This window comes from Salvia miltiorrhiza, unplaced genomic scaffold, assembly GCF_028751815.1.
Source record: "Salvia miltiorrhiza cultivar Shanhuang (shh) unplaced genomic scaffold, IMPLAD_Smil_shh original_scaffold_471, whole genome shotgun sequence".
In the NCBI taxonomy this organism is placed as follows: Eukaryota; Viridiplantae; Streptophyta; class Magnoliopsida; order Lamiales; family Lamiaceae; genus Salvia; species Salvia miltiorrhiza.
Window position 1 is genome coordinate 535,142 of NW_026651557.1, and position 19,601 is coordinate 554,742.

Consider the following 19,601-nt stretch of genomic DNA (forward strand, 5'->3'; position numbering starts at 1 on the left):
ACGTGAACATTCTTAGAGCTAGGTTAATTATAGGTTGCCATAATTGTTGAAAGTTGACCTGATTTGTGACTATTAAAGAATCTAAATACTAATACAGTATGTATAACTTAATTTTCTATTTTAGCATTTTGTACGTAGTACTTATAGTCATAAAATTAAAATAAAAAGGATTTATTCTCCAAAATGGACACTCAATCCACACATTCTCAATATTGGACAATGTTTCTCATGCAGAATTATTCACCTACTCATTTTTTGTTCGTCCCAAAAATTAGTCTTTTTAAAAATTTATACGGCCACGCAACTTTTTTTCTTAATGTTTTTCTTTCTTAATCTCTGATTTCCTTGAAGCTAAGGATTTGAATTTGCATTTTAGTTTTCTAAATAAAGTAAATTATTTGTTTATTGTTTTTATACGGGTAGAGAAATGATTTTATTTATTTATTTATTTTGCAAAATGAAGAGTATTTTTTTTTTGAGACCGCACAATGAAGAGTATTAAATGACCCAATTGTTGTAGCAATGCGCTGCACCATAAAAGTCGACGGTTTAAATAGATAGTGGAGAAGCTCAAGTGCTCAACAAGTAACCCATGAACTTAGATTAATTAAATGCTATATATATACATCATTTAATGATGCATAATAACAGACATTAACCACATTAAACCAATTAGTTATAGATGGCCTTTTTTTTATATATATTTTATGACGCTTTATTTAATTGAATGTAACATTGATGTATATTCACATTTAAAAAAAAATGAATAAAAACTTGGTTGACACTTTCATTGTTAATTTAATTGAACATTGAAATATTATAGTTGAAATCACACTAGCCGGTGAGGCCTTGCTCTAGTGACAAAGTTGAGACACCCAAAGACTCTCCTTTGTGAGAAGTCTTGGGTTCGATCTCGCTTGACGGCGATACTTTCCTACTTTAAGGTGATGATGTACTATTGTTTGTTTGATTGTTTGCTGGTCCCACACGCAAGGCGTTCTCGCCTTCGTGCAGCTCGCCTGCGTGCGGTGATATTTTCCCACCGTTGTGTCATGTGCGGTGTTGAGGTCCCGTCTGCGTACGGGTTGCATTATTGATTGTATTCAGATACCTCCTGTAACTTATAACTTCAAAAAAAAAAATCACACTAGAAAATACTCCCTCCGTCCCATGAAGCATGACAGTTCTTTTCGGCACGGGAATTAAGAAATTGATATTTTGTGTGTTAAGTGTGGTAGCTGAAAAAGTGAAAATGTGAATAAAGGATAAATTTTTTGCCATTTTTAAAAATGTGTCATGCTTCGTGGGACAGATCAAAAAGGAAACTGTGTCATGCTTCGTGGAACGGGGGGAGTATATAGAACTAACATTCGAGAAAAGAATCAGCCAAAATAGGCATAAACATCAATTGATTGAAGTAATCTAAAAAAATAATTGATGCAAAGGCTGAGCATGGCAAGAATAAGAATAACCAGAGACAAATAATTAGTACCTTGATGAACTTATGCTAGATCTTTAATTGGTAATACAATATGACTAAGAGATTATTACATAAGATTCATAACATTCAAAACTCAGTTTCAATATCCATAATCATATAATCTCTCCTTTCCGTAAACTGATAATTCAAGAAAATGCAGTTTTGGAAAGAAAACAAAACCAACACAGAAAGATACTAAACCTCTATATTTAGGTTTTCATGAAAAAGAAGTTGAAATAGAAAAATTTTATAAAGAAAAAGTAATCTAATAAACCCTTGAAAGCACATAGACGCTAACTAAGGGCCGGAGTCTCATTAACCGAAAACCTCGTGGGAAAAACACCAATAAAGGAAAAAGAGTACTCGTCTATTACAACAGAAAAACAAAAATGAATGCAAAGCTACAAAGCAATAGACGACCACAAAAAGGTAAAAACTGGCAAAGCAGAAATACCCAAGAAAAACGATAAGAATGCCACTCTTAACGCATCAGTGAAAAAGGCATAATTACTAACCATCTCAAACTTCATAATCCACGACATAGACCTCAACTTGTATCTCATGCTTAAAAGGAAATTCTTGACATGGCTAGACCAGCATCAAAATTTGAAGTCTACCGTCGAATCACTCAATCGTAAGCAGCAGCAGACCCCTTTGTAAAACGAGGCATAGCATCTAAAAATCTGTTCAAAAATAAAATCCATCTACCGCTGCCAAATGCAAAGATGCCGCGCATGCCATCTGTTCATGGGAAGAATGTAGTTGGAAACCAAAAATTTGACCCTACACTCAAGGTGATCGATAAATAGCTCAAAGGAATCCTTCCTGAAATGCAGAAGACTGCTGAACCAAACAACATAATCAACCATGTACGACCAATTCAATTCATAAACCAGCTAATACCAAAACGAATCCAAGAACAGATAGCAAAACAAGCAACACTTGAACACACAAAGAACGAAAAAAAACTGAAGCATCTTCACCAGATTCCAAAAGCTCTTTCAGACCAAAACAAGCAACACTTGCACACACAAAGAACAAGTACAATCACATAATCGGAAGTCGGATTCAATGGATTGGTACACACCTGTAAAGAGCTTGAAAGCAGTTGGCGCACTTCTCCTCTGTGTGATCCAAATCACATCAGTCTTCTTGGTCATATACAGCCCGTGATCAATGATGATTGGCTTCGTCCTCTGAAACCTAAATCCAACAAGAATCATTAATGATCTCTCACGAAAAATAAACAATCGGATCGTGTCAGGAAGGTCACTCACTCTTTCCAGCCAATCGTTCATGATTTTCTCAATTTTATTGCTATGTTTTCTTCTTCCATCACCTGACCTTAGCCTGCCAGAGTCTTGAAGGTGGGGCGAGGATGTAGTGGGACGAGGATTTCATTACTTGCGAAAGCTGCTTCCAAACAACTAAGGAATCCACATCTTCCACCGGGACATGGCAGGATAAAAAAGGACTATAGTATAAAAAAGGCCTATAGTAGACCAAGTCCCCCTTAATCTCCAACCATATGAATTAGATGGACTTTGTTTACCAGTAGTCAGCACACGAGCATAAACCTTCTCTGAAACGATGAAACCGGTTTGCATCTCTTACAATTATGGTTCTATTCGTGAACTTTGAGATGTATTTAGCTGCAGAGTGGCAATCATCGCACATTCTAAGGTTCTTCATGACACGAATGGGTGCCCCGGGAGGTGATTTCATGAGCGCATATGCTATGGCCAGTTTCTCACTGTGATAACTGAGCCAATCCTCTTTCTGTTCCTCCTCCACGTCGTGCAGCTCCGTGACAATATCTGGAACATAACCCAGAGTTCTAATCTCAGCCAACAATTTCTTCACCTTCTCACGAATTTGAACAGACTCCACATTATTCGTATCACCCGAGACAAAGACATGTGTATCATTTCTAATTTCTATCCAGCTCAAACCAGGCTCTTTTTTTATGTTCCTTTCTCTCATCAATTTTCTCACAGCAGACGCTTTATCCCATCTCTTGGCTCTGGCGTGCATATTCGACATCAGGATACACGTGCCAGCATCATCTGGGCCGATCTCCAGCAGTATATCCGCAACTTTCTTTCCTAAACCATAGTTCTGATGAACGAGACAAGCATTGAGCAAGGTTCTCCAAGCAATAACATCCTGTCTTATTGGATTTGATCTAATGAACTTCTCCGCCTCATCTAGCCTACGTGCCCTACCAAGAAGCCCAACAATGCAGGTGTAGTGCTCTAACCCGGGTTCAATGCTGTATTCTCTCATCATATGATTCAGATAATAGAAACCTTCATCAACTCGCCCCAACAAGCTACAAGCAGAGAGCACCCCGACAAAAGTTACATAACTCGGTTGCTTCCCTTCACTCAACATCTGTTGAAACACACCAAGGGCTTCCATGCCAAGCCCGTGACATGAGTAACCAGTTATCATCAAATTCCATGATATGACATCACGATCTAACATGCTCTCAAACAAACTATGTGCATCATCAATGAGCCCACATTTTGAAGCCATGTAAATTAAAGCATTACCAACAACAGTGTCATGCTTCAACCCCACCTTCTCAACGCGTGCATGTAATGAACTGCCATACCCAAGAGCCGACAAACCAGCACATGAGTTCAAAAGCACAGCAAATGTGTATTCATTTGGTACAACATTTTCACGGTCCATTTCTAGAAACAGCTTAAGCGCTTCTTCAAACCATTCATTCTGCGAATAAGCAGTTAGAGCAGCTGTCCATGTGACCTCATTTCTTGCTCTCAACGCATCAAAAACAGTTCTCATCGATGAAACATCGCCACATTTTCCATACATATCTATTGTGGCGCTACCCACGAACAAATCATGATCCAAACCAATCTTCAACAATCTTCCATGAACTTGTCTTCCCAATATCAAATCCTTAAGATGGCCACAAACACCGAAAACATTAACACAAGTAATGCCATCCCACCTACTCCACTCCAATTCCTCAATCATCCTACGCAAAACACAAGACGCCTCGTTCATATCCCCCTGTGCCAAAAGCCCATTCAACAAAATATTATAGGTGCAAAGATCCAATCTTGGAGACGAATCAAGAACTCGCATTGCCGCTTTCAGATGAGAACACATCGTATACAGGTAAACAAGTGCATTCTTAACATATTGATGAAATATCAAGCCAGACTTAAATGCATACCCGTGACATTGCTCGCCTTCATCCAGCAATCCACAGCTGGAACACGAGGAAAGAACCATCGGCAGCACGTGCTTATTTGGGCTTAGTTTTTCAACTTTAACCATGTGCTTGCACAGCTCCACAACTTCCTGAGCGTATCCATGCTGCAAATACCCGGACATCATGCTACCCCAAGAAACGACATTCCTCTTGCGCATTTTGTCGAACAGTACGCGTGCACTCAATAAATCACCGCATTTTGAATAGTGATTGATCAACGAGTTCTTCTCGATCACGCGGTTTCGTGAAATCTGGTTGATAACAATGAGATGGGCGTGGATGATTTTGCCGAATTTGAGGTTTTTCGCTTCGGCCGATGCTTTTAGAAGCTTTCTTATGTCCATTTAGAAGCTTTCTTATGTCCATAAAAAATATTCCTTTTATTTTTGCATCTAATCTAGGGCTGCAAAAGAATTATAGGTCTGCCGTCTCGCTTACCTGCTTAAAAGCTGCGGACGGAGACGGAGGGCGGCGGCAGGCTCGCTGTGGCTGAGCGAGGGCGGAGGCAGCGAGGTGCAGCTGCGGGCTGCCTGCTGTTTGCAGCGCTCAGCGGCAGCGCTGTGCGGGCAGAGGCGAGGGTGGCGGAGGCGACCGGATTAATTAAACCTCGCAGCTGCCCCAAACACTCCAAAACGCGCTTTCTCTGTTTTTTCTTATTCTTTCCACATTTTATATTTAACTAGTACGTCCTCCCGTGCGATGCACGGGTCACGATATATTTATTTATTTTTAAAATTTTAAATTATGTAAGAATATCAAAGTGTCATTATTTATGAATTAGATTAACCGATAATAAAAAAAATAATACTCACTCCGTCCATGATATCCTTCCACTTTTATTATTTTAGTATGTGCACAATATTATTTTCACTTCCATTTATAGCAGTATGGTCCATGAACTTCATTCACAACAATAATGAGACCCAAATTCCACTAACAACAATACTCACTACTATTCACCACTTTTTAAAACTTGTACCGTTCACAAAGTAGAAATAATATCGTAGACGGAGGGAGTGTCAATTTAAATATAAGTATTTGATTTAAAATAATGTATAATTATTATATTATCAACTTAATGAGTATTGTATAATAATAATTAAATTTATAGATTATAAAACAAATCATGTAAGTCAATCTCATTTTGAGCAAATAATACTAAACCATCAATATAACAAAATTGATAGTCGTCATTTAATATTACAATATTGAGATCTTAAAATTCAAACTGCATTATTATTAAAAGTTCATATTTAAACAACCCAAAACAAATTTAAAGATCAGAAAAAATATGAATAGTATAAAAAGGAAGATATAATAATAAATATGTTTATATAAATAAATAAATAATTCATATGCATAATTATAATTAAACAACCATGTAGACTTTTTTGAAAGGTAAACAATGACATTTACTAAAAAAAATTCCCCAATAAATGGAAACAAATGAAAAAATAGTATGATATTCAAATTAGAGATAAATGAGAGCGAACAAAAATTAATTTTGACATTTTAAACGATCATAAATTATTAATTTCAAATTTATTTATTACTCTAAAGTAAAAATAATAGTTTTTAATTTAACATTGGAATTGAATATTTTTTCACAAATCGAAATTAACGATTTTTTTGAATAAAATTAAAATAGAAAAAATAAGAATGAAATTTTGGAGGGAAGAAGTGAGAGGAGAGAGAAAATTTGGAGGTAAAAAACTCCTTTGTTTATATTACATATAGATATATAGATATAGATATATTTATATTGTATATGTTTTTTTATTTATAAAAGAACATTCAATCTACATCCCAAATTAGAAATAAATTTAAAATGAATAATATATGTGTGTTTAAAGTTTCAATTTTTTTTCTCTATCCTATTTACTCCCCATTTTTTTCTCTTTTTTCTTTCATCTCTTATAAAAATATTAAATTTTATATAAATAAGTAAAAAAAATTATACTCCTTATGAACGAAATAAAATACATCAAAACGTATGAACGAAAACATAAATTTAAAGCAAATTCATTTAAAGAACTAATTTGGCCCAAAAACAAAGAGTACAGTGATAAATAAAGAATCACAAAATAATTTAACCCAACAATTAAAGAATATAATAATAAATTAAGTCTAGCAATTAATTTAAATCCATTATAAAATACGATAAAAGAATGAATCCCTAATCTGGACTCATTGTTCACGCCCAAATTGTAGGCGGCGCCGCTCCCCTTCTTAACTTTTCACGCTTATTTCCCTGCTATTATTTTTTCGTGTCCATTTTTTAGAATTGTTGCGGCCATCTCGTCGCCGCACGGACAGCTCCGCCGCACCTTCTTTGGCAGCAGCGCAACACGATACATCACCCTTTTTCCTCGCTCTCTCCGCCTCTCTTTCACTTGGTCTCTCTTGCCTATCACTTATTGCCGTACGGACCATCCTACCTTCTACAGCAGCCGCAGCACTGCTCAGGCACACAGAAGTCTGTCTCTCCGGCCTCCTGTAGCTCCATCTCGGCTCCTCCATGAGGCCTTAAAAGCAGCAGCTAACACGTAACTCATTTATGCCTTCAAACGTTCCTTTTTCCTTCTCATTCTCCTTCTCCATCCACGAATTTTGAATGCTTAGAAGTTGTGATCCTGTGAGTTTGTGTTTGAGTTTTTTCGGTTGCAATTCCTTAAGAACACCGATGATTTAGTGGAGCAATCTTTGATACCTATAGAGCATTAAACAGTGGGTTGCTTCGAATTGTGTAATTTTTTTTTCAGAAAAGAAGTGTAGAGAAAAGTGTGAAATGGTAAATGAATGTGATTTGATATTTATAAATTGTAAATCTGGATGTTATAGCAGTTTGTTATCACTTTCAGTAGTGGGTTGCTATAGTTTATTTGCTAATTGGCGTAGTGGGTTGTTCATCTAAATAACATGGTAGTTATGGATTGTAAAAGGGGGAGAATGCGTTGTGTAAAAACTGAATAGAGAGAGAAATATTTACATACGGCCGTTAATTTTAGGAATATTCTGTTAGATAAATGACGGTAAATTAGATGGTGTTAAACTGGTTCTTTATATAGTATATAGATTTATATTTTAGGTGGTATTTTAAAAATATTTTAGGTGGCATTTAAAAAAAAAGAAAACCTTATGTTTTAATTTCGATTTAACATTTTGGCGTAATTATTAAATTGCTTTCTATTTTTCGATTCTAAAAAGTATTGTTAAATTGACTATTTAAAATTAAAAACATTTTCTTACTCTTAATAAAAAAAAGTATCGCCTTCTATTTTTCTGTCCTACAAAGTATTGTTAAATTGACTATTACATTGCCTTCTATTTTTCTGTTCTAAAAAGTATTGTTAAATTGCCTTAGGTTAAAGTATTCTTAAAAAATATAGTACAATATTTTCTTACTCATAATAAAAATTAAATTTTTTTAAAACGTAGTTATGAGAACTAATTATTACTGTGATGAAATGAAACATTCACTAACAATTTACCACCCAAAATATAAATTTAAACATAAATATAAGAAGGTGGAAGAATTATTTAAAACTTTAAGAATTTTGTAGCAAACTTGAGATAACTGTATAATTGTAACAATAATTATAAAATACAATAAATCATAAAATAATAATTAAATAATTATAGAAATAAATTAGATATTCTAACATGTTAAGTAGCAAAATCATTGATAACTTTTTAAAGATCAAATTTTAATTTTCTAATACCTCATATTCAGTGTATAAAATTGCTAATATATAATCTTTCTTGACATAGTACTAGAATGCAAACATCATTTTATCAATTTTAATTTTAAAAAATTCCTTATGCTCAAGCTATAGTAACTGAACTAGTAAATAATTTTCAATATGTAAATAGGGAATCAATTTGAAACTTTAACAAATTCAAAAATTTCACCAAACAATTGTATTTCAACTGACAAACATATTTGTAGCACTTGCCACTCATAAAATAGACTCATTAGAATTTTTATTTACTTATTTTGGGGCCCTAGGCCCTTGCCCGTTGGCCCAATGCAAGGGTCGGTCTTGTAAATTAATATATAATCCATAAGGAATATTTGAGCGATACGAGAATATATATGTTTTAGATTAATTTGTGGGTGTTGATGTCATGTATCTTGTGCTTTTATATATGGTGAGATTTTAGATTGATTTTTTAGTGTTAATTTCATGTATTTTATGCCTCTATATATGGTGAGATGGTGAGATTTTAGATTGATTTGTGGTTGTTGATTTCATGTATTTTATGACTGATATTTATCTAGAGGACGGAATTTTTTACCTGAGTTCGAATCCTGGAGGGAGCGAAAAGTTTATCAATTTTTTTAATATCGTTATTCATCAGTATATACTGCTTTATTTGTACTGATGATCTCACTGAAGTGCACATATATATATAGTTGTAATAGATTACATTTTTATACCTACGTAATAAAAATGAGCAACATTAGCCAATTAACAATTTAACAATTAAATTACTAGCGAGTTTAAATCACCAAAGAAGTTAGTATACGTAATTAAAAAATAAGGTTAGTGTGCGTGTGGGTGATTTAAAACAAAAAAACAAATCTGCTGTTTAAGGTGAAAAGTTATGGTTGGCAGATGGAATGAAGAAAGACACTTGGCTTAATGAGGTAATTTGCGAACCTAAAAGCAAAGTCGATTTCCTGTCACCTAATGCGTCTCGGCCTTCTCTAACTGCAATAACATTATTAATTAATTTATACTACAAATAATCAAGGCAAATAATTAAAAAGAGATTCTTGGACTTTCTTTGTCGTAGAAGATTTTCAACCTCAAAACTTGGCTTAGAATCAAATAATTATCCACAAAAGTTGTTGGCATATTTGTGTGCATATATATAGGTGAGCTGCATTTTAGCTTAAACCGACGGCTTAGTTGCAACAAAAATGAAATTGTCAGCTTCCTTTATTGCCCTCGTTTGCCTCTTCATCTCATCAGGTAATTATAATCACTTACTCGTCTAATTATATTGTTATTGCGGTATTTATGTTTAATTTATTTATATGTCCTTCATCCCTCATTTAAAAAATATGTATATCTTTTACACACATATATAGAAAAAACTGGAGACTTTTTTATTTTTCTATGCGCGCCTGTACATATATTTTTATAACTATAAATGTGATTAATATCATGAAGACTCAATCAATATAAATAATTAGGGTGTATAATATACTTATGACACTTTAAAGTTGTTGTGAAAATTTTCCGAGTGTTCGTGAAATCATTTATCAGAACTAAATTCTGAGTATATAATTGGAATTTTTTAAGCGTTTCTTAAGAGAATTAATTAGGGAAAATCAAGTTATTTATTGTTTCATATATGAAACGTTATGTATATCAGTATATTGGTATCGAGTTAAGATTAATTAGTTTATCAATTTGATTGGTGACTTGATATACCTTTTTTTTATTTAGAAATTTTGGGAATATTCATTTATATCGTAAGGTATTATTTATAAAAATTGCAAATATGTATAGCACAATGTAAAATTTTCGGTGTCAAAAAGATGAGCTGAATTATTTTATAGCAGAATCATTTTATCGAAAGGTTGAAAATATATATATATTTATAAAAGATAGTTTTATTGGGTCTTCTTTTAAGCACCGAAAATTTTGTCACGAGCCATATTCACAACTTCTTTAAAAAGATCGCAATTTTCTCTTCGCATATTTTAAAGATCCGTATATTTTTTTTCAATTTGGCCAAAAGATGGGGCCAAAGTAAAGTCTAACTATTGTGTTTTAACAATTAACTTGTTTTTGCTGACGAGGCTTTGCTCTAATGGCAAAATTGAGGTACTTAAACCTGAAGACTCTTTTTTATGTGAGGTGTTGGGCGTTATAATTTAAAAAAGAAAAACAATTAACTAGTTTTCCATCTTTTGATAAATTACCATTGTGTGATCTCGTATAACTAAATTCAGCTAGCACATCACATATGAAAATAATAATAATAATAATAATAATAATAATAATAATAATAATAATAATAATAATAATAATAATAATAAAAGTAACGTATTTTGTAGTTTAGTGTGTGGATCAAATAAAAATCTCATTTAACTTAAAAACTACGTACATATCTGTTGGGAATTATAGACGCCAATAATTCCGCCCAGGATTGTTGTTGGGGAATTAGACACAACTAATTCCGTCCGGGATCAAGTGTGACTCAATATTGTGGATATCGACCGATATGAAACGAGAAGAAAAATGACACCGATATTTTTAACGTGGTTCGGCCAAACTGCCTACGTCCACGGACCCACACCAATATATTAGAGAATCTCAAAAGGAGGAGTACAACAAAAATACCACACTGTATTTTGTATCTGCCTACGCAGAGGCTATCTCTCAACTCACTTTTATCACTCGTGTATAACTTCCACACTGAAGTTTTCTCTCACAAGATTTCTCTCTCTCTAATATCACACCCTTCTCTGGTGTTGTTCTGGGGGTTTTGGGGTGATGGGGTGATTCTAATGCTGCTGCCATGCCTTCTATTTATAGGCAAAATGAGGGTGGTTGGTGGCGGTAGGTGCACGCCAAGTTGGAGAATTGGGGCTGCCTTTATTTGACAAAATAAAGCAGCTGCAACTTTTTGACAATTGTTGCTTTTTGACTAACAATATCGCTTGTACTTCACATACATACGAAGTATTTGGCTCTAAAAAAAAGTATTGAGTTGGAATCTCATTTGAAACTTATAAACAATGTATTTACATGATCACAAAATAACAATTACGTGAAATATTAATTACAATTATTTTACAAGTTAAATGTACAATTTCTAATTTTTACGTCAAATTAAATGAGGTATTTATTGCAACTTAATCCTCGCAGGCCATGTCCAATTAACAAGTGCATGCACTTTCTACGTGAGCAACAAATGCCCATTCCCCATATGGCCGGCGACGGCCCCCAACCAGGGCCACCCCGTCCTCGCCGCCGGCGGCTTCCTCCTCCCACCGGGCCGCACCCATAGATTCCAATCCCCGGGCGACTGGTCGGGCCGGATCTGGGCCCGAACCGGCTGCAATTTCGACGCCTCCAACCACCTACCCGCCTGCGAAACCGGCGACTGCGCCGGCAAACTCGAGTGCGGCGGCTCCATCGGCCTCCCCCCGGCCACCCTTGTCGAGTTCACGCTGCAGGCCGACAAGAGGAAGCCGAGCTTCTACGACGTCAGCGTCGTCGACGGCTACAACCTCCCCGTGGCCGTGGCGACGCGGCCCTCCGAGGCCAAGTGTGGCATCGCGGGCTGCGTGACGGATCTGAAGGCGGCGTGCCCGGACGAACTGCAGGTGAGGAACCGGAGAGGGGAGGTGGTGGCGTGCAAGAGCGCCTGCTTGGCCTTCGATCTCGATCAGTTCTGTTGCCGGAATCAATATGGAACTCCGGCGACGTGCAGGCCCAATGAGTACTCCAAGCTGTTCAAGCGCGCGTGCCCGGCGTATTTTAGCTACGCCTTCGACGCGCCGTCGCCGCTCGTCAACTGCCCGTCGGATGATTATGTCGTGACTTTCTGCCCCCGCGGGGTTGGCGGCGGCGGCGTCGCGGTGGATTAGAGGTGTTTGATGCATGGAGTTTGATGGAATAGTGGAAGAAATGATTGTTGGTGTAGAATTGAATAAATTATATTCTAGTTGAATTTGTGAGATTTTTTTTATGTTGTAATTTGATGGGAATAAAGAGAGTGTATCAAACAGAATGAGATTTATTTAATTCATACTAGATTTTAGATATACGAAACAAATGAGATTTAGTGTACCACATTTAATTTATGTCTCAACTTTCAATTTTGTTCATTTTCTTATATATTTTTTCTTCAGTTTCAACTTTATATGATTTAATTTATTCCATTTTTTTTAACTAAAATTGTACTTTTATTCTACTTTTTTGTACTAATACTATCCCTACAAATTGTATCTTTATTTCACTTACACCTACTTTAACAATTTTCTTAAAACTCGTGTCAAACCCCAAATGGGACTCTGTTGAGAACCTTGTGGAATATCCTAATCCTTATTTTGATGATACCAAAACTCATAGGTCTTAATTGTAATAGACTAGAACTGTTTTGAACTCAAGTGTTAGAGTTCGTTTCTAGTTTAGTATGCGGTTCTGAAGAGTGAAGGACGAAGGATTGAAGACTGAAGACTGAAGATACCAACTGAAGTATCAGTTGAAGAATCAGTTTTGAACTGATTACTTAATGTGTGCCGCAGACTGATACTTTTTTTTTTATCAGAGAAAAGAGATTTCATTCAGGAAAAGACCGGAACGGGTCACCAGGTACCAGAGGTACCAAGTATACAGAACAGAAGTGAAAAAACAAGGGAAAGGACAAAAGAAAATAAAGTCCCACCAGACCAACACCACACAGGAACACCAAAATCAGATTGCCCAATCTCCAACCCTCAGCTGGAACAGAAGCAAAAGAACGTAGGAATTTCTTGAGCAGGATCAGCAGCTGGAACCCAACCTTTAGCAGTCCAAACCTCTAACAACAGAAAACCATCTTCGAAAATCTTGCTCCTGCGTTGATTGATTCAATTCCGAACGCCAAACCCACAATCTCGCCTTAATCTCTGCCATCATTCTTTCTTTATTCCAACTTTCTTGATTGAAGATACAATTGTTTCGAATCTTCCAAATGCTCCAGATCACACACAACCAAACATCAAGAAAGAAATCCACATCCTTCTTGCTCCCCAAATTCACGAAAGCGTTGAAATGAGCATTGGAATTAAAATTGTACTTTTATTCTAATTTTTTGTACTAATACTATCCCTACATATTGTATCTTTATTCCACTTACACCTACTTTAACAATTTTATTAAAACTCGTGCCGACCCCAAATGAGACTCTTTTTCGTAGACGGAGGGAATATCTATTTTTCAAATGTAAACAATTTTGTATCACACTCAACAACATAAAAAAAATTACACGTGTTAATTCTCACCCCTTGCAGTTTTTTTAATATATCAAAATAAACATAATATTGCTCGTTAAAGGCATCTTGATAGCAAAATTACACGTAACTAGGGATGGCAATCGGGTACGACGGGTATGGATAGTGACTATCCATACCCATACCCACAAACTAAATGGATAGTGGTTGCTAACCACGAAACTATCCATGGATATCAAATGGTATCCAAACCCGCTACCCGCGGATACCCGCTACCCGTCGGGTATCCGCGAACCCGCTATCTGACAGGTATCCGTCACCCGCTATCCGCCGGATACCCACTATTCGCCGAGTACCCACGAAATAGAATTTAAATATAAATTTACAATAAATTTGAGAGTTGAGAGGATGGAGTTGAGAAGAGGGAGGAGGGAGGAGGTCAGAGGTCAGCGACTTCGCGAGGAGGGCTAGGGAAGAAACGACTGAAGGGGAGTCAGGGGACTGAACGGCTGTGTTAGGGGCGTAGGGGAATCGGGGTTTAAGTTTAGCTAAATATTAGACTTTGGGCCTTATTGTCTGGGCCTATTTTAAGATATAAAATGCTAGCTCATAATCTCAAAATATATATTCAAAGCCCATATTTTATAGAATTTTTTGTGGATATTTGACGGGTAATTGACGGGTAATTGGCAGGGTATTTTTCGCGGGTAAACGGGTTTCGCGGGTATGGATAGTAAGTATCCAAACCCATACCCACGAACTAAATGGATAGTGAATTGCAACCACGAAACTATCCGTGGATATCAAATGGTATCCAAACCCACCCTAATGGGTTCGGGTTTTCGCGGATATCCCCTACCCGCGGGTAGATTGCCATCCCTACACGTAACACACCTAATCAGCAAACAAGCTTTAAAAATATATGATTAAATTTACTAAGCGTCTTAATTTTTATTGTTTTTCCAATTAACACATATGCAGCTTTACGGACTAAAAATCTTAATGGGCTAGCCCATCAAAACAAAGCCCTTTTAAATCCCACACATTTTAGGGTTTGAAACAATTCTCTCCCTCTCCCACTCATTTCCCTATATATTCAGCTGACTTCTAACTTCAACCTCATCTTCTTCGCTTTCAGCTCCGCCTATTCTCTCATCTCTTCCTCTTCTGCCATAATTTTATCTATTTCTCAGATTTATTCAGTTCTTTTCGTATTTTTTTTTAATTGATGCGTGCGTGTTTCATTGTCGAAATCATCTGATGAGAAAAATAACTGCAACAATATGATCGGAATATTTCCCATGATTCCTAGTATTTAAGTCTCTGATGATTTCTCTTCCCCTAATTCACTTGGATTTATTTCCCTATTTTCCAACTTTGTTTTTTTCTTCCCCCCCCCCTCCCTTTTTTTTGAAATTGTGGAGGAGAAATGATGATTACATTATTTGGTCCGTGTTTCTGAACTAACCCTGACTGATACCCTTTCCAAACCTCTGATCTCCTCTTTTATCTTATCATTACATAAATTTTACATTTTTATTTCTGCAAAATTGTTTATTTTTTCACTGGCTCTGTGATTATCTGCCTAATTTTTAGGCGATATACGCTATTCTGATAATTATCATGTAGAAAATCTTTTTCTAGTATGAGAGCTGCTCCTTTTTTTACGTGGTTTTCTTATTTTTGCATTTTGCTATTCTTTTATCTTGCTGTGATGATTTATGAAATAAATTCACATGTCAGACTTCAGAGATTATATACTATAATCTATGAGAAGAGTATTTCATGATTCCTGAGCAGAATTTAGTAATTAGCCGGTCGAGTTATTTTTCCTCAAAAAAAGAGTTTAAATTGATTAGGTATCGGCTTATTGTTTTTTATTCGCCATGAAACAATTATTTCCAAATGTTGAAATTCTGTCCGGTTGGTAATAAATAATTTTTTTATTTCAAAACACAAAAGTGATTTAGATTTAATTTAAAAATTTAAAGCTAGTGTGTTTAATTTATTGTGTTTGTTGTTCTGAATTTTTTTTTGATTTGTGCCCCAATTCCACAATTTATGAACATAGTTTATATTGAGGATTGTGGAAAAAAGTTGAACGTTCTAATTAACGATTACGAAATTATAAACGCTTGTTGATAATTTAATATGACTAAAGAAGTTGTGTTACTCATTATGTTGGTCAATACAACTAAAAGAATAAGTTCAATTAATGAATCAATAATAATTTACAATTTACTGCCTCGTCACCTAAAAGAAAAAGTTTATAGTTTAAAATTATTATCAAAAATAAAAATATGTTAATATTAATAGGATACCTAGAAAGGAAAATATTACAAAAAATAATAATATGCCAATATTAATGATATATCACAAAGAAAAATAGTCCAATAATAATGGAATGCAAATTAAGAATCATTACTTATTCATGGTCCCCAAATGAAGATTTCTACGACATTCTAATACTCTATGGAGATTTCTACGACATTCTAGTATTCATGGATCATGGTCTGCAAATGAAGAATCATTACTTATTTTTCATTATGCTAATGATATATTGCAAATAAAAATAATTAATTCATCTACAATGACGTATGTAAACTTATTTCACGGAGTTAATAAAAATTTAATGGTGGTTAGATTGAAATAAAATTGAAAGAATGTGTAATTGTTAGGATAATATGATTGAAAGTCTGAGATATTTTAGAATTAATATTTTCCTTTTTAGGTAATATTAATATTAACATACATATTAACATTTTTTTTTAATTCAAATTTAACTTTTGTTAGTCCTTTTTACTCACTCATTGAGATACAATATTATAATACAAAAAAAAAATTAAGATACAATACAATCATACAAATATTTTTAATTATTAATATTATAATATAACACTTGAAAATGTATACATACAATTGTGGTAGACAAGTTAAGACAAAGATTGATAAATTTAGATCAGCAACACAGTTGTTCCAAAATCTGGATTCGTTATTGCAAAACAGCAACCCAAAAAATGGCTGTAGCACGCCTCTCCCCTTCTGGGAAATGGTTGCACCGCTGTCGTCCGCAATGCAAAAGAGGGAAAAAGGGTAAATTCTAGAGGGCATTTTTGGAGGAGAAGAAATTTCATAAATATACGCTATGTGGGTGTTTACTTTACTGATCTTTACATGAGAATAAAGTCAGTTTGAACTTTGGAATATTTTAAAATTTTAATCCATCAAAGTAAATAAGGAATTAATCTTATTATTTTGGGTTAAGTACCAAATACCCCCAACGTTGGGGCCCCTATCGCGTATAGGACCCTATAGTCAGGGTCCGCGCTGTTTACTAAACCTAAGCAAATCCCCCCCTCAAATACCAAATACCCCCTGCATTAAGTCACTGATTTGCCTAATTGTTCTAATTTTGGGGGTTTACATGCGCATATTTTAAGTTAAATCTTCTGGAAATTGGTGCGTTTTATGGTTTGTTTTATGTTTTTCAGGAGATTTAGGTCTTATAGATGGAAGAGTGCGATTTTGGAGATTTTGGGGGTAAGAATGGTGTTTTTAGGCACACTTTGTTATGCAGAGCTGAACTTCTCTATGAAGGCCCGTGCCAGAGTAGAGAAGCCCGCTTCAGAGCAGAGGAGTGCGCTCCAGAAGTCGCCAGCGAAATCCGCTCAAGCCAGAGAAATGAGAAAGCTAGAGCGGAGAGCCAGAGCAGCGAAATGAGGAAATGCCAGAGGAATCGAGGCGAGCGCGGAAATGCCAGAGGAATTGAGGCGAGCGCGGAAATGCCAGAGGAATCGAAGCGAGCGAGGAATCGCCAGAGAAATCACTTCGCTACTGGAAACATAAGTGTCAGAGGAATCGCTATGCCAGAGGAATCAAACGCCAGAGAAATCACCATTTCTCTGGAGTCAGCGAAATCAAGAAGCCAATGTAGCCAAGTCATCACCAGAGGAGTCAAGAGTCAGAGCAGAGGAGATAGAAGTCCATTACAGCGGAATCGAGAAGCCAGAGGAATCACCATTCATCTGGCGAAAGCCAGAGCTGAAGCCATTCCGCTGGCGAGAGTCCCGAATTCGGCCAGTGAGGAGATTATTTCCGGGGCGCGCGTCATAGCTGGAGAGTTGCCTTATTTTGCACGATTCTATTGCCTTTAGAGTTCTACTTTGCATGGCAACTTTCATGGTGATCCAGAAGGATTTGAAGTCTATAAATAGGGCCATACTTTTCATTGTAAAAAATCAATCCCTTGCCCTAATTTTTGGAGTTCGGCCGTGAAGAAGCATCCAGCGCTGCATTGCTCCGAAGCTTAGGAATTTACTTGCTTTCATAGTTTTTCATAGTTTTCAAATTCATTGCTTTAAGTTAGATTTCAATTCAGTTTTTAGTTTATTCTTGGATTGTGATTGAGTGACACAATTACACGTTCAAGACGTTACGGTATTTCGTATTTCAATTCAATTTATTTTCGTTTAATCATGTTTATGTTTTCTTTTTAATTATGCAATTTAAATTATGCACTTTAGTTTATGCCTAGATTAGAAGTCTTTAAATTTACAAGTATTTAATTTCATAAGTAGGTTTAATTTAAGTTCTTTAAAATCTTGCCTATGGTTTAATAGTTCAATTCGCCTAGCTTAGTTTTATAATTCGGTTTTTAATTAAGTTTTTTAATTCTAAGTTTTAGTTTAATAATCAATATCTTTACTGCTTTCTTTATTGTTTTTCCTACGATACTACTAGAAGCCCTTTAAGACTTTCCTTGTGAGATCGACTTGGGTTAGCTTATCACTGCTAGGATGCCCTTGTTCTATTGCAAGTCAATCTAGAGGTGTTTAGGTTGAGTCAAATTTTGGCGCCGTTGCCGGGGAAAGTTTTAGGCGTTTTAGTTGTGTCGTTTTTACTTGCTTTATTTAATTTCCATTTTTTTCTCGATTTTGTTTTTACGTTTCTTCCACTCGGTGCGTTTAATCCGTTTGTTCAGTGTTGTGCATGCAGGGACGCCGTAGTCTTAAAGGCAAATTGGTGTCTCCTTTGTATAGTACGAGCGAAGGGATTTTCAGGAAGAATAGCTGCAAAGGAGTGTTCGGTAACGACAGAGCAGACAGTTCTAACTCCAGCTCTGACGGAGAAGCACGTGACAGAACTGACGATTTCTACTCTGGTTCTGATTCTGATACTGACGTTCCAGAGGAATCTATAGTAGAGGAGGAAGCCAACTCTGACTCTGAGCCTTCAGAGCAGCCAACGAAAGAGGACGCCAGCTCTGCCGATACAGAGCACACGACAGAAACGGCAAAACAAGCTAAGGAGGAAGAGGCCACCTCCGCCAATTTCAACCCTGAGCAGAATTTAAACGAAGAAAAGAAGGAGATGGCCCAAAACATGGAGTACATGGGAGACTTTACCAGGCCAGTGATTGGAGATACCAACACGTCGGCAATCGTGCTCCCCACTGCTGTGAGAAACTATAATCTCAAACCCAACGACTCGAATTTGCTGCCGGTGTTCCACGGGATGCCAAGCGAGGATGCTCTTCAATTCATCCGAGATTTTTGCACACAAGTGCAAACGATTCCTCTGCTTAGCCTCACGGAGGACCAACTCAAGCTCAAGTGCTTCCCCTATGCACTTAAAGACCGGGCCAGGACGTGGATGCTCTCTCTGCCGCCCAACTCTATCACTACGTGGGGAGATGCTTGTGAAAAGTTCATGCTGAAATACTACCCAAGCCACAAAACACAGGAGCTGAGAACAAAAATAATGGAGTTCACCCAAGGAGCGGATGAGCCTTTGCATGAAGCTTGGGAGAGATATGAAGAACTCCTCCGTCAATGCCCTCAACATCAATTCACTAATGTTATGTTGATGCAGTTCTTCTACGATGGGTTAGTGCAAACTGCCCAATTTATGGTGGA

At 36.1% G+C, this 19,601-nt stretch overlaps 2 protein-coding genes and 4 non-coding genes across 10 annotated transcripts; 5 read left to right on the forward strand and 1 right to left on the reverse strand.

Annotated features, from left to right (window-relative positions):
* Nucleotides 1-1,673: 1,673 nt before the first annotated feature.
* LOC131004948 (pentatricopeptide repeat-containing protein At5g39680-like) lies at nucleotides 1,674-5,377 on the reverse strand. 5 transcript variants are annotated; one of them, XM_057931725.1, is made up of 3 exons: nucleotides 2,758-5,377; nucleotides 2,568-2,683; nucleotides 1,674-2,221 (listed from the first exon to the last, which is right to left on the reverse strand). In XM_057931725.1, the coding sequence occupies exon 1, from the start codon at nucleotides 5,069-5,071 to the stop codon at nucleotides 3,029-3,031; it is 2,043 nt and encodes a 680-aa protein (XP_057787708.1). In that variant the 5' UTR covers nucleotides 5,072-5,377; the 3' UTR covers nucleotides 1,674-2,221; nucleotides 2,568-2,683; nucleotides 2,758-3,028. The 5 variants fall into 5 exon arrangements, with proteins under 5 accessions (XP_057787708.1, XP_057787707.1, XP_057787705.1 ...); XM_057931724.1 differs by having other exon boundaries at nucleotides 1,674-2,305; XM_057931722.1 differs by having other exon boundaries at nucleotides 1,674-2,320.
* Nucleotides 5,378-9,549: 4,172 nt separating this feature from the next.
* Nucleotides 9,550-12,477, forward strand: LOC131004945 (thaumatin-like protein). Its single transcript, XM_057931720.1, has 2 exons — nucleotides 9,550-9,706; nucleotides 11,615-12,477. Exons 1-2 carry the CDS (start codon nucleotides 9,655-9,657, stop codon nucleotides 12,337-12,339), a joined length of 777 nt encoding a protein of 258 aa, XP_057787703.1. The 5' UTR covers nucleotides 9,550-9,654; the 3' UTR covers nucleotides 12,340-12,477.
* A 2,459-nt stretch (nucleotides 12,478-14,936) lies between these two features.
* Nucleotides 14,937-15,018, forward strand: LOC131004962 (small nucleolar RNA Z199). The gene has a single exon (XR_009095179.1). It is a non-coding gene; the product is annotated as a small nucleolar RNA Z199 (small nucleolar RNA).
* A 92-nt stretch (nucleotides 15,019-15,110) lies between these two features.
* LOC131004961 (small nucleolar RNA SNORD18) lies at nucleotides 15,111-15,187 on the forward strand. Its single transcript, XR_009095178.1, has one exon. It is a non-coding gene; the product is annotated as a small nucleolar RNA SNORD18 (small nucleolar RNA).
* Nucleotides 15,188-15,253: 66 nt separating this feature from the next.
* On the forward strand, nucleotides 15,254-15,340 carry LOC131004963 (small nucleolar RNA U54). The gene has a single exon (XR_009095180.1). It is a non-coding gene; the product is annotated as a small nucleolar RNA U54 (small nucleolar RNA).
* A 49-nt stretch (nucleotides 15,341-15,389) lies between these two features.
* LOC131004964 (small nucleolar RNA R64/Z200 family) lies at nucleotides 15,390-15,489 on the forward strand. Its single transcript, XR_009095181.1, has one exon. It is a non-coding gene; the product is annotated as a small nucleolar RNA R64/Z200 family (small nucleolar RNA).
* Nucleotides 15,490-19,601: the final 4,112 nt, after the last annotated feature.